The sequence below is a fragment of the Brassica napus genome, chromosome C7, assembly GCF_020379485.1.
Source record: "Brassica napus cultivar Da-Ae chromosome C7, Da-Ae, whole genome shotgun sequence".
NCBI lineage: Eukaryota > Viridiplantae > Streptophyta > Magnoliopsida > Brassicales > Brassicaceae > Brassica > Brassica napus.
This window is the reverse complement of record NC_063450.1, coordinates 16,431,243-16,445,641: the sequence shown is the minus strand read 5'-3', so window position 1 is coordinate 16,445,641 and position 14,399 is coordinate 16,431,243. Positions and strand designations below refer to the sequence as shown.

General features: G+C 36.9%; 3 protein-coding genes across 3 annotated transcripts; 1 reads left to right on the top strand and 2 right to left on the bottom strand.

The window, feature by feature from the left end:
- Positions 1-442: 442 nt before the first annotated feature.
- Positions 443-2,325, bottom strand: LOC106363971. The gene is made up of 3 exons (XM_013803624.1): positions 1,546-2,325; positions 621-1,430; positions 443-529 (listed from the first exon to the last, which is right to left on the bottom strand). The coding sequence occupies exons 1-3, from the start codon at positions 2,323-2,325 to the stop codon at positions 443-445; spliced, it is 1,677 nt and encodes a 558-aa protein (XP_013659078.1).
- Positions 2,326-8,023: 5,698 nt separating this feature from the next.
- On the top strand, positions 8,024-9,490 carry LOC106363982. The gene is made up of 4 exons (XM_013803634.2): positions 8,024-8,239; positions 8,321-8,643; positions 8,729-8,810; positions 8,873-9,490. Exons 1-4 carry the CDS (start codon positions 8,024-8,026, stop codon positions 9,488-9,490), a joined length of 1,239 nt encoding a protein of 412 aa, XP_013659088.2.
- A 2,737-nt stretch (positions 9,491-12,227) lies between these two features.
- On the bottom strand, positions 12,228-14,109 carry LOC106363993. The gene is made up of 4 exons (XM_048764011.1): positions 13,330-14,109; positions 12,773-13,214; positions 12,406-12,632; positions 12,228-12,314 (listed from the first exon to the last, which is right to left on the bottom strand). The coding sequence occupies exons 1-4, from the start codon at positions 14,107-14,109 to the stop codon at positions 12,228-12,230; spliced, it is 1,536 nt and encodes a 511-aa protein (XP_048619968.1).
- Between the last annotated feature and the right edge of the window lie 290 nt (positions 14,110-14,399).

Below are 14,399 nucleotides of genomic sequence, written 5' to 3'. Positions count from 1 at the left end.
ATGGTTAGATAGATATCCTCGGATCATATACTAAATGTTGCAATTATCTGATAATGTTGACAGCATACACAAACAAAATTGCATAACATCCAAGAGAGGTTTTAGTTAGGATATACGAAATATGAATTTCAAACGTATTAGACGTATGGAGGCCCAAACAACCCACAAAACCATGCATAATATTTTACTATGCATAACCGGATATATATAACATTCACTCGTTATGGATATATGAATTGCAAGCCTATAAAGAAAGGGATTTCATTAATTTATTTAACAACCGGTGTTCCATCACAACTTCAGCTCTCACGCCATATAAGTAATCACATATTAGATATTAAACAGATAGTAGTTGTTTGTCTTAACAAACTTGATTCTTTATCCATCCTCTTTCCGTACAACTCCATCACCGGGAATATCCCTTTCTTAGTAGTAAGATATCTTAACTGATAGGAGTTTTGCACGTTGCACGATTGTGACCACAACCTTTGCAACGACTACATACAGTTCGTCTTCGTGGTGTCTTCATCTATTGAACAATACAAAATAAATAACTAATTCAATGAAAACATATTAACCATAATATCATTAGACATTATAAATAATTATAAATTACTTACACGAACTTCCCCACGAGATAGAAAATGTTTCTTGCGTGGACGGCCAGGGAGACGCTTGGTAGACGGAGGAAGCATATCTAACTCGGACAATTGACCACTGAGTTCTATGATATCATCGGTATCAATCACTGGAGTGACACTACCCACATACGCAGGAAACGTTGCATTCTTCGTGTACTCTTCAGCTACCAATGAATCGACTTTTATCTTGGCTACGATGGCTGCTGCTATTGCATGTTGACAAGGAATTTCGAGGAGTTGAAACTCAAAACAACTACAAAAACGTTTGGAAATGTCGACGTGGAATGAATACCCTTCCTTGTTCCGTACTTCATACTCCAAGTATTTTATCTTCTTCGCTTCAAAACCTGCCGAAGACTCGAAATTAACAGCGAGAATTTCCATTACTCTCGGTGTGAATTTGTCTAAATTTATTGAGATTGTTGAACCCCTAGCAGAAAACCAAGACATTAGCTTTGCTCTGATAAATTCTATAAGAGCCAATATAGGGTATTCTCTGGCTTCACGAAGCACTGCATTCCATGATTCCGAAACTTTACTCGTCATAATATTGTAACGACGTCCAGGGAAATGGGAACGCGCCCAATGCTCAAATCCAATTCCAATTAGATAATCTGCACAAGAGGCATTGACACGTTTTATCTCATTGAAAATCTTGTAGAAGTCAGCCAACCTATATGCCCTTCCAGCCTTTGCAACCAAGAATCCTAGATTCTTATCCTTGTAATAAGTCCTGATATTTCTCTTTAAATGAAGAATGCATGCACAGTGTCTCGCTTCAGGATAAACCTGTTACAATTATCCAGATTAACATTAGGTTGCCGGATATAAAGATATTATCCTTAATCATTGAAACGTTCTGGATATAACAACAATTACGCAATATTGTTAAGCCTTTACTTACCTTGGCCAATCCGTAATAGATGGATGCATGTCTATCAGATACAAACACTACATCGTTTGAATTTGGAACAAATGCTTGTAACTTTTTGAAGAACCACTCCCACGAGTTATCGTTTTCTCCGTCGACGATAGCAATGGCTAGTGGAAACACTTGGTAATTGCCGTCTTGGGTAGAAACAGTTAGAAGACACCCAGCATATTTTCCTCTCAAATTGGTTCCATCGACAACTACAACTTTTCTCATGTACTCAAATCCCATAATAGAAGCACCCATAGCTAGAAACAAGTATTTAAACCTGTTTCCTATATTGTCCTTGTATTCAGTTTCTATCTCGGCTAAGGTTCCAGGGTTTGCTTGTGCTAGTTTACGGAGGTAATCAGGAAGTAGATTGTAAGAGCCTCTTGAGTTTCCTTTGGCATATTCCAAAGCAATTTCCCTTGAACGCCAAGCCTTCCAGTAGGATATACGGACATCGTGGTCTCCTTGCATGACTTGACGTATCTCTCCAGGCTTTGGACCACCGCCACTACCATTGAAATGAGCTTTCATTATCTCTCCAACAGCATGATGTGTAACTTGAGACTGATAACCGGATCTATCATCCACAGAGCATGTGTGTATGGGATCGAGTTTTCTTATCTCGTAGACGTCCGAGTCTTTTAACTTTGTGGCGTATACCCTCCACTGACAGTTGGAGCTAAAACATCTTAAAACCATTCCATTTGGTGCTGATCTGATGTTACGAAACCGGAACTTCTTATTAATTGCATATAATGCCATATGCAATTTAAATTCATTCCGGTTTGTAAATACCATTCCAACATAGAGTTCGTTGTGCTGGTTTGTTGTGACTCCTACATTAATTAGCACGTTCAGATATTAGGGAATTAATATTGCAAAGGTCAGAATGTAAACTAATATATGTTACATTGAGGATTAGATTAAACATTTCTGTTGATATTAAACATTAACAAAAAGTATTAAGCATATCAGTTGACGTTTACACATTACCAAAGATTAAACCCGATCATCCTTTTACAAACCAAAACAAAATAAACATCCCCGACACACGATAAACTTAGCCAAAAACATACTTCCTTCCCCGAAACCATGAGAAAACTTAAAACATAGCAATAGGTAACCTAGAACACACCACTGTTCATGGAGTCCTCTGATGAAGAATCATCAAGATTGATCACCAGATTGTCATCTGAATTAGCCGGATTTGGAATAAGCCCCACGGTTGCTGAGATGGACGGGAATTATTAGTTGCGGGAATAACGTCGACGCTTGCGGAGTTCTGAGGCATAGTTTGGCCATCGGAGATAGCGAGACCATCGTCAAGAACGCCTATATCATAAAATAGTTTTTATGATACATCGAAATATTATTTCTTATTTGAATAAATACATATAACAATAATACATACCTTCTGAAACAACTGGATTATCATATATGGGTTGGGTGTTCGAAAGATTGTGTGACACATTTTCCCAACTAGGAATGACATTGTTTACTTCGTTGAGATCAAGAGTCGAGTCGGTCGACGAGTTGGCATGATCAACGTTGGTAGTGCCATTTTGTTGGAACTGCGTAATATTTTGAGACATGGGAATATCGAGATCCATCTCGTCGGAATGTTTTTCATCCTTTACATCGTTTTCATTTTTCTGATGCAATAATTCCTTCCCAAAAACTAATGCCATCATCAACTAGACGGTAACTTGGCTCGAGAACAACCAAATCTTCATCCACAGTAAATTGGACGGGAATCCCTTCATAGTATTCCATTGGTGAATCTACCAAACAATTCAAAATATGTCATCTATAGCCGGAAAATATAAAGGAAAACCGGAAATAGAAAACATAAATTATATCTTACCGTTAGACACGTTGAGTTGAGGAATGTACTCGGAGTCTAATGCAACATCTGGTGATTTAAATCAATGAAAGATATGGTTAGATCATAGTTATTAAATGTAATCAACATTTATTATAATAATATGTGAGATGACAAACTAATTAACATTTCGACATCTTACTATAGTTTTGTATATTTATATCTTGAAGTAATAAATTATATTTTATACTAACCATTTATCTCGTCCGAAATGATGAGTCTGTTTGTTGGGAAATGAGATTCTTGATTTGACAATGAACCTATATAAGAAACTCCATAATTAGAATGTTTATAGTGATATATAAACATGTATTTTTATTACATGTGTTAAACACGGTTATAGAGAGTTTGTTTGTTCCTAATGGTTCGGTTCCGTCGCTGTCGGAGTCAGTATCATCTATGACAATTATTTCGTTGCCATGAACAAGTTGGTAACATTGTTGATTCTCCAAATCCAGTTTAGCTTTTTCCATTTCGAGGTGAACCCTATGAATAACCATCATCTCTTGGTCATTGAAGTATTCCTCTAGCACCGCTTGGCTTGCAACCACTGCCTCTCCTAAAAAGCCTAAAACAATTGCAAATAATTTAAATATTTTAACAAAATAATTGATGAAATTAAACGCGATGTATGTACAAATTAGATTCTCTTATTATTATAACACAACACCAAATTAAGAAGAAACAAAAAGAGAAATATTGCGAAACTACGGTTTACCTTCGAAAGACGGATCCTCGTTTCCGTTTCCGAATTTATAAGAAGAGGACCCAATATTAAAGTCAGCTCGGCAAAAGAACTGAGAACGCGCAACATCTTCGGCTCCGATAGTTACGCAAAGAGTGAGATCGGCGAACCAAGCTCTCACAGCCATCATGACTTGAACATCAGGTGTTTCGAGTATTGTATTCGGAGGAGTGTTGTTGCCATCGGGAATAAGCATCCACTCGGGAAGCCTATAAGTCATCGAAATTGGTGTTTCGATTGCAAGGTTGTATAGGCTTCGGACCATTCGTTCAAGCGAATCGAAGGTTTCGGACGTTCGCACGATAGCTGGAAAACCAAGATCGTTTGTCTTCCTTTCAAAGCTCCACTCTCCATTTTGATGAAGATTCCAAGCCCCGTGAATGACCCTCAAAACTTGTCTAGAGTTCATCTGCAGAACAAATTAAAGAGAACATTGGTAAACGGTCAAACCCTAAAACAATAACCCATATTAACGACAAATGAATTTTGATCCGTTAAATAAACGACTTCGAAATTTTTTTAAGGAATCATAGATGTAGATATATATAGAAAATAATAAAACGATCCATAAATGTGGTCCTACCGACCGTTTGTCGGTGTTTTGTAGTCCTAATAGATTGAAAAGTAAAGACGAACCTTTTCCGTGATGTTTGGTACAAACCGGATAGATCTGATATTGTTCTTGCCTCATCTGTATTGCCGGATGCTTCTATATATAGCAAAATGCCTTGGTGTGCAAAATATATTTCCGAATTAAATGTATAAATATGCAAAAACTATATGTCTCATCGCCATTAATGTTTAGCCGGCTACGATTTGCAATTGTAGATATCATGATGCCAGACGTAAGCAGACAAGCCGAATCCGTCTCACTCTGCCCCGTAAAATTCCTGTAATTTCTGACATTTCACGCTCCTCTAATTGCCTATTCTACAGATGCTCAGGAGAAGATCGACATTTCATATGTCTCAGTTATCCGTTTGCTTAATTTTGAAATGTTTTAGTTAGTTTCCTAATAACCGGATTCTTCGTGTATATTGATCATAATTTCTCTTTTTAAGAGAATTTGGTTCCCATATACACCATCTTTCATCTATTTAGGAAAGTAACTATATGTATTGTTCATTAATATTTATATATCGTATTGCCATATCGATCCCTAAGCCTATTACCTGTTTTGTATCTGACAACTTGATACATATAGAGATTTGATGTCCCCTGCATGCCTAGATTAAAGATAAACAATATTACAAATAAATATATTTTTGAAAATATATTCCATCGGAGCAAAGAATTTGCGTGTCTGAATTATTGTAACCATTCTCCTCACGAATCGACGGGATTAATTGCAGCTTTTAGAAACATATTTCTAAGTTTCTGAATTCTCAATTAACCGGACAATATTCAGTTTCCTCAAATCATCATGGTTCGAGTTCGCCTGGTCGACTCACCTGTTTCTTCCGAGTCAGACGATATGGTCGAGATGATCGAAGTTCCTGACCGCATGTTTGCCGATGGTTAAGAACCAGTTGGCGTACGAGTTCTTGCTTATCACCGTTCAAGTGGAATCCGGTCAATCCTAAGAGTTTTGTCCGACGAGGAAATCCAGTTCATCAAAAATCCTACCTTTGGGAAATTTATCGATCTCGCGGATAAACTCGCATTCTCCGGGAGGTTTGCTCGATATATTCTTTCAAGACAACTAAAGGTAAACAAGAAGTACCAAGTTTGGTTTCGTTTTGCCGGAAATCCGATAAGATTTTCTTTAAGAGAATTTGCTATTGTCACTGGCTTACCATGTGGGAAATTCCCAAAAAAATCACGGAAAAACAGGAAAGAGCGAATGGCAGAAACTCCGTATTGGCCTACTTTGTTTGGTGGTACTGACGTTGTTACTGTTTCGTCGGTGATTAGGATGTTACGAAAGAAAACAGTCGTCGACAAAGAGATTAGGATTAAGTATGCTCTTCTTGCTCTGGTTTCTTCTGTTTTGATGCCTACAAATTTGAAGTCTAAGATTCCAAAATAGTATGTAGAGATGATAAAAGATTTGAACCAATTCTTGTCGTTTCCTTGGGGACGACTTGCGTTTGATATGCTAATGACTAGCATCAAGGAAAGAGATGGGGTAGCGCTTTGTCAGAACACCTTCGCCCTTAAAGGTTTTGTACACGCTATGCAATTAGTAATGGTGGAGGCGGTGCCGGCTCTAACCGAGGTTGTGCAAGAAGCTGGTTCTTCTTCTTCCAAGTCAGACTCTGATACGGAAGACGGTGATCTTCATGAAAAGCGTAATAAGCGACTGACACTGAGTCCAGGACATGCTAGAGATGTTGATCATAAATGCGAGGTACAATCAAAACTATCCGGATCATTCTTCATATATATCAGTTTATACAATTTTAAGTAATGTATATTGAAACGTTGATGTTAATAATGGACTTAGGTACCTATGATATGTATCATCGAAGATGATTCTATCCATCCTGTGGATAATGAATATGAGGATTACTACGACGAGGAAACCGACCAAAAGATTGAAAATGTTTTGCGTTTACACTCTGAAAAACATGATTTCAACAATTCTATGTTCAAGGGAGGTTTAACCATGGCTGAAGTCGAACGCATGGGTGGTAAGAGAAAGGGTAAGAAGAAATATACAAAGACTGGTAAGAAATCAGCGTCTCCTGAAACTGTCTCGGACTCGAAGGTTGCTACGCTTCTGTATGACAAAATGAAACCCGAAATTTCACGATTTCGAGAAACAACAAAGAATCTAGATGCAACTGTCAAGGCTGCTACTTAGGAATTCACCTCCATGGAGTCTCGAGTTGGAACTCTTGTAGAGAGTAAGATCAAATCGATGATAGAGTCAGTCATGGTTCCAATGATAGAACAAAAACTATTTCAGATGAAAGGAGATATCATCCAAAGTATTGAAACCATGATTACGAATCAACATCAGGATCCCATTATCAATTCAAAGTCACAACCATCATCGGTGCAGGACCATTACAACTCTGATCCGACGTCCAACGATACCGAAAATGTAAGTTCTCTAAAACTATCCAAAAAATAATTTCATAGCAAATGATTAATGTTCATTCATTGTGTTAGAGATATATATATATCAGCAGTAATAGTCGACATTACAACATTTGGTACCCAAATAAATACAAACATTGGCATTGTTTCCGAATTTTTGATTCATATCCCTAAAATGTTTGATATAGTAGTTAATAACGTAGTTATTCGGGTATACACAGCTTATTTTTATTAATGCCATTATTTCCCCACTAAATATCTTGTAATATATAGGTTCAACCAACTGAGAACAGATATGTTCAGGATGAACCATCACATATTCCGGAGGGTGACATAAATGTAAGCAAACCTTTTTGCATGAATAATAAAATCCACTCTTTAAATTTGCTATATATTTAATCGTATGAGTATTCATATGTTCAAAATTTGAGACCAATTTCTATATTAATGCAATATGTTTGAGTAACAGGATTCTCCAACCAGAGGTTTGTCCCCACATATATCTGGATTAACTCCATCTCCCATTGTCACATCTTTTTAAAATCAAATGGAACATCCTCCACCATCAAAAACAGTAAAGTTTCTTGCCCCAGTTAATGATAATAGCCGTTTCATGAAGGTTATGGTAATATAGCTTTGGATATTAATATAGTGCCTATTTTCCAGGTAGCTCCCCAATGTCTCCGAACCGAAAGGTTAAAGGTAAAATATCTGAATTCTCTATTGTTAAACTTAACATTATCCTAGAACGAATAGTATTTCTTCACATTAAATTTTTTATTATTTAGATGGCACTGAGAGATCCGTTCTCATTTATTGAGAATTCATCATTCGCGCTTGGTTTGTCTCAGGAAGAAAAACAGGATCACACTGACGGTAGATCCTCCCAAGAGCCAGAAAGTATCGAAGAAGACAGTCATGATAAGCTCCCACAACGTAGAAAGAGTTTGCGGCTACGAAATTTTCTGAATTCAACTTTGCCTCAGTCGACTTCGGTCGAACAGGTACAAAATATGAAATCCATAGTACTAGTAAACGTTGTTAGTTTGGTGGATAAATTATAACACTAGGACTTATCGTTTTAGATTTCTGAGATGGAATTGTTCCCTGTTATTGAGATTCCGTCGTTCTCCCTGGGTTTGTCCCAGGAAGATAATAATGATGACCTGGTGAACGGGTTGGCTGCTGAACAAGTCGCAGTAGAAAAGGATAATCCTTTTGATTTACAAGAATGCAGGAGAGGCAAAAGACAAAAAACAGTTACCCATGGCCTCGTTGATGTTTTCCAGTGTAGTCCAGATATATTAAATAGACCAAGGGAATCCCAAATGGCTGTGTATGGCAAAGCTGATTCTTGGGAATATACTCAAAAATATACCAAACTGGCCCAGAAGCTGAAATCACATTTGTAAGTTATTCGATTATTTTATGTCTATTCTGATATATTAAGAAGATCTATTTTGCGTCTATTAATCTATTAATATCTATACTAGTGTTATTCATTTTGGAGGGTGTCAAGTTTCAAACAAAGACATTATTGACATTGTCGAAAGGGCCAAGCCATACTCTTCAAAGGTAGTAGGATCTTCTTTTTTATCGTTTAAAATTGCTCCACCTATTAATATATTTCAATGTAGGTGATGGATGTACTCATGAAGCATCTTAGCTTGTCATATGCTAATCAGTCTCTTAGCGAAGAGAGCAAGAAGTCGGTATTTTTGGATTCCAAGTTCGTTGCCTCTTTGTCTAGGAACTACTCCAAATTCTCCAAAATACAGGCTAAGGAAACACATGTGTTCACAAAGGGTCTGGTAGAAGTGTTTGAAGAGATGGTGGACCATTGTTCTGATCACTATGTTTTCTATGTCCCTTTTAATCTGGTTAAGAAACACTGGGTCGGTTTGTGTGTGGATGCTTCCTCTTGGATCATTACAGTTTTTGATTGCAACACCTCGCTAAGGAGCGAAGCTTCGATGAGTTTCGAACTTAAACCAATTTCAGAGATGTTTCCTTACCTGATGAAACAAGCTGGGTGGCGAATTTCAAACTCTCAACTGGTGCCAATGGTCGTTGAAAGAGCAAAAACCGTTCCGCAGAACATCATATCATCAGATTCTTCGTTGACGTCGGTTTTGCTTATGCAGACACATGCTCTCTCTGGAATCGAAGCATGTCGTTGTATCGCACCCCATATCTTAGCTTCTGAGGCGCAAAGGGTTGCTGTTCTGCTCTATGAGTACCACATGAAACTCTAGTTTGCTGTTTATGCATTGAATTTGTAGAATTTTAACATTAGACTCTGTTGTCCAAGCAAAGATTTTATACGAATGTGATGTTTGAAAGCTGACTATTTTGTTTTCCTATCGTAAGGATTTAAGATTGTATGCCGTCTATGCATCAGTCTAATATAATTAATTAATCGTGTTCCGCATATGCAAATTATAGGTATAAAAAGTGAAACAATTTACGAATGAAACACATTGAGTTTTTTCTGTTGATTAAGCTGGATATTATCGCTGGTTCCGGTATTATGATTGTTATCCGGATATTTAATCGAAATCAAAATAGGATAATTGGATCAAACTAAGGGGTCATGTATAATGATAACGGACATCTTCGTTGATATGATTGATGTTTATTTGGATATAATTTCTCTTTAATTTAACCAATTGTTAACTTATTTCTTCTTACAAAAGTCAATTTTGGTGGTTTCATGTATGATGAAAATCAAACAACAAATTTTCCCTTTATTTTGCCGTTGTACTGATTTGTGTACTAGAAGAATTGTTATCGCCATAAGTGTCAATAATTGACAATTATTTGGCTTAAATTTGAGTGATTGGAATTTACACAATATGATATGATCTATGTTAATGAGAATAGGTATTTTGCACCTTGTATAATAAACCGCGAAATCCATCTACTGAATCGATTATCAGATAATAGAGTGGTGACCATTCTCTATATATTTCTCGAGCAATATAACTAGATTTGGGACATTTTTAAACATAAAGGTAATAGAGTATTGTATTTTAAATCCCAAAGTAAGATGTAGTGGTTTGATATCTTGGCAAAAACCACATTCACCAACAATTGTAACTAGTTCGAGACGGTTATATTACATATGAAAAGATAAGTTTGGGACATACATACACGACACAAAACAGGAAAACAAACATAACAAACGGAACAGAGGAAACCTGAGATAAAGACCTCACAGTCTTTCATCATTCAGATATTAAAACGGAACATTAGACTATACGATTTAAGAAAACAACTTCGACTGATGTTATTTTTTATTGCTTCTGCCCACAAACGTAGCCATCGATTGCTTTACTCTCTAGGAAGTGACGGAGATGATCCAGATGCTTCAACAATAATAATAATTAATTAATAATCTAGATTAATCATTCTACAAAACTGTATGATTATTTTTAACTAACCTTCTTTGGTTAATTGGCTTGATGATACACTTGATTCAGCAGCGTTTTCTTGTTGGTTGTGCCTAGCGTTTGTAATTTCCAGATGGGCCCTGTTGATTGAAACCATCTCATGTTCGGTAAATATCTCTTCAAGAACATCCTTGGAGGCAACGAGTTCGCGATCATTGTAACCTACAAAAACATTGTACGCATTAAATTATTTTTTTAAACTAAACCCTAGGAAATTTTTAAAAAATTTGGTTACTAACCATTGAACACAAATGTTGCACCGCCGACGGTAAACGCGGTCTTGTTAAGAAACTGGAAATGGGCAACATCTTCGTATCCAGATGAAATGAAAAGTTTGAGATCTGTGAACCATGAGCGAAGATGAATCATAGCTTCTACCTCGGAGGTTGTACTCACAGTAATCGGTAGCCTCCGAGTCCCATCTGGTTCAAGCATCCATTCTGGGGGGTGGTAAGCCATCGCCAAGGGTGTTTCAGGCTTTAGTTTATAACGATCTCGGATAATAGTTTCCAACTCCTCGAAACTCTCCTTTGGTTTGACCAACACCGTATACCCGAGATCGCTCGGCTTTCTTTGGAAAATCCAATAACCTTCGTCGTTACGCTGCCATGCTCCGTGATATAAGCTTACACGCAGAGGTGTTGACATCTTAAAAGAGAGATTTTAGTTGGTGAGGTGTGTGAGGAAATAGTTTTGTGTTATCCTGGATATATAGGCAAGGAAAGTAAACAAGTATGCAGATAAGATCGAAATTTTCAATATGTGCAAATATAATAAACATCTTAGCTGGCTACTCTAGTATAGATATCATGATGAGATTCGAATTTTAATCCATATGACAAAACTATTCCATCACATGCATTCGAAACAAAAGCATATGTTATTAGTCATACACGCGCCTGGCTTGGAAAGACCTCTATTGAGTAGTCTAATTATATGATCTACGTTTTGTCATATTGTCATATTAGGTTTGGCATTAAAGAAAACCTTTAATCACGTTTAGTTCCAAATACAAATTATTATTTCCTACACTATAGTTAATTTATTATTAACGGGTGTCGTTACCAATTGAAGTCCCTATAATTGTTTTATATATGTATGGTTAGATAGATATCCTCGGATCATATACTAAATGTTGCAATTATCTGATAATGTTGACAGCATACACGAACAAAATTGCATAACATCCAAGAGAGGTTTTAGTTAGGATATACGAAATATGAAGTCCAAACATATTAGACGTATGGAGGTCCAAACAACCCACAAAACCATGCATAATATGTTACTATGCATAACCGGATATATATAATTTTCACTCGTTATGGATATATGAATTGCAAGCCTATAAAGAAAGGGATTTCATTAATTTATTTAACAACCGGTGTTCCATCACAACTTCAGCTCTCACGCCATATAAGTAATCACATATTAGATATTAAACAGATAGTAGTTGTTTGTCTTAACAAACTTGATTCTTTATCCATCCTCTTTCCGTACAACTCCATCACCGGGAATATCCCTTTCTTAGTAGTAAGATATCTTAACTTATAGGAGTTTTGCACGTTGCACGATTGTGACCACAACCTTTGCAACGACTACATACAGTTCGTCTTCGTGGTGTCTTCATCTATTGAACAATACAAAATAAATAACTAATTCAATGAAAACATATTAACCATAATATCATTAGACATTATAAATAATTATAAAGTACTTACACGAACTTCCCCGCGAGATAGAAAACGTTTCTTGCGTGGACGGCCAGGGGGATGCTTGGTAGACGGAGGAAGCATATCTAACTCGGAAAATTGACCACTGAGTTCTATGATATCATCGGTATCAATCACTGGAGCGACACTACCCACATACGCAGCAAACGTTGTATTCTTCGTGTACTCTTCAGCTACCAATGAATCGACTTTTATCTTGGCTACGATGGCTGCTGCTATTGCATGTTGACAAGGAATTTCGAGGAATGAAACTCAAAACAACTACAAAAACGTTTGTAAATGTCGACGTGGAATGAATACCCTTCCTTGTTCCGTACTTCATACTCCAAGTGTTTTATCTTCTTCACATCAAAACCTGCCGAAGACTCGAAATTAACAGCGAGAATTTCCATTACTTTCGGTATGAATTTGTCTAAATTTGCTGAGTTTGTTGAATCCCTAGCAGAAAACCAAGACATTAGCTTTGCTCTGATAAATTCTACAAGAGCCAATATAGGGTATTCTCTGGCTTCACGAAGCACTGCATTCCATGATTCCGCAACTTTACTCGTCATAATATTGTAACGACGTCCGGGGAAATGGGAACGCGCCCAATGCTCAAATCCAATTCCAATTAGATAATCTGCACAAGAGGCATTGACACATTTTATCTCATTGAAAATCTTGTAGAAGTCAGCCAACCTATATGCCCTTCCAGCCTTTGCAACCAAGAATCCTAGATTCTTATCCTTGTAATAAGTCCTGATATTTCTCTTTAAATGAAGAATGCATGCACAGTGTCTCGCTTCAGGATAAACCTGTTACAATTATCTGGATTAACATTAGGTTGCCGGATATAAAGATATTATCCTTAATCATTGAAACGTTCTGGATATAACAACAATTACGCAATATTGTTAAGCCTTTACTTACCTTGGCCAATCCGTAATAGATGGATGCATGTCTATCAGATACAAACACTATATCGTTTGAATTTGGAACAAATGCTTGTAACGTTTTGAAGAACCACTCCCACGAGTTATCGTTTTCTCCGTCGACGATAGCAATGGCTAGTGGAAACACTTGGGAATTGCCGTCTTGGGCAGAAGCAGTTAGAAGACACCCAACATATTTTCCTCTCAAATGGGTTCCATCGACAACTACAACTTTTCTCATGTATTCAAATCCCATAATAGAAGCACCCATAGCTAGAAACAAGTATTTAAACATGTTTCCTATATTGTCCTTGTATTCAGTTTCTATCTCGGCTAAGGTTCCAGGGTTTGCTTGTGCTAGTTTACAGAGGTAATCAGGAAGTAGATTGTAAGAGCCTATTGAGTTTCCTTTGGCATATTCCAAAGCAATTTCCCTTGAACGCCAAGCCTTCCAGTAGGATATACGGACATCGTGGTCTCCTTGCATGACTTGACGTATCTCTCCAGGCTTTGGACCACTGCCACTACCATTGAAACGAGCTTTCATTATCTCTCCAACAACATGATGTGTAACTTGAGACTGATAACCGGATCTATCGTCCACAGAGAAGGTGTGTATGGGATCGAGTTTTCTTATCTCGTAGACGTCCGAGTCTTTTAACTTTGTTGTGTATACCCTCCACTGACAGTTGGAGCTAAAACATCTTAAAACCATTCCATTTGGTGCTGATCTGATGTTACGAAACCGGAACTTCTTATTAATTGCATATAATGCCATATGCAATTTAAATTCATTCCGGTTTGTAAATACCATTCCAACATAGAGTTCGTTGTGCTGGTTTGTTGTGACTCCTACATTAATTAGCACGTTCAGATATTAGGGAATTAATATTGCAAAGCTCAAAATGTAAACTAATATATGTTACATTGAGGATTAGATTAAACATATCTGTTGATATTAAACATTAACAAAAATTATTAAACATATCAGTTGACGTTTACACATTACCAAAGATTAAACCTGATCATCCTTTTACAAACCAAAACAAAATAAACATCCCCGACACA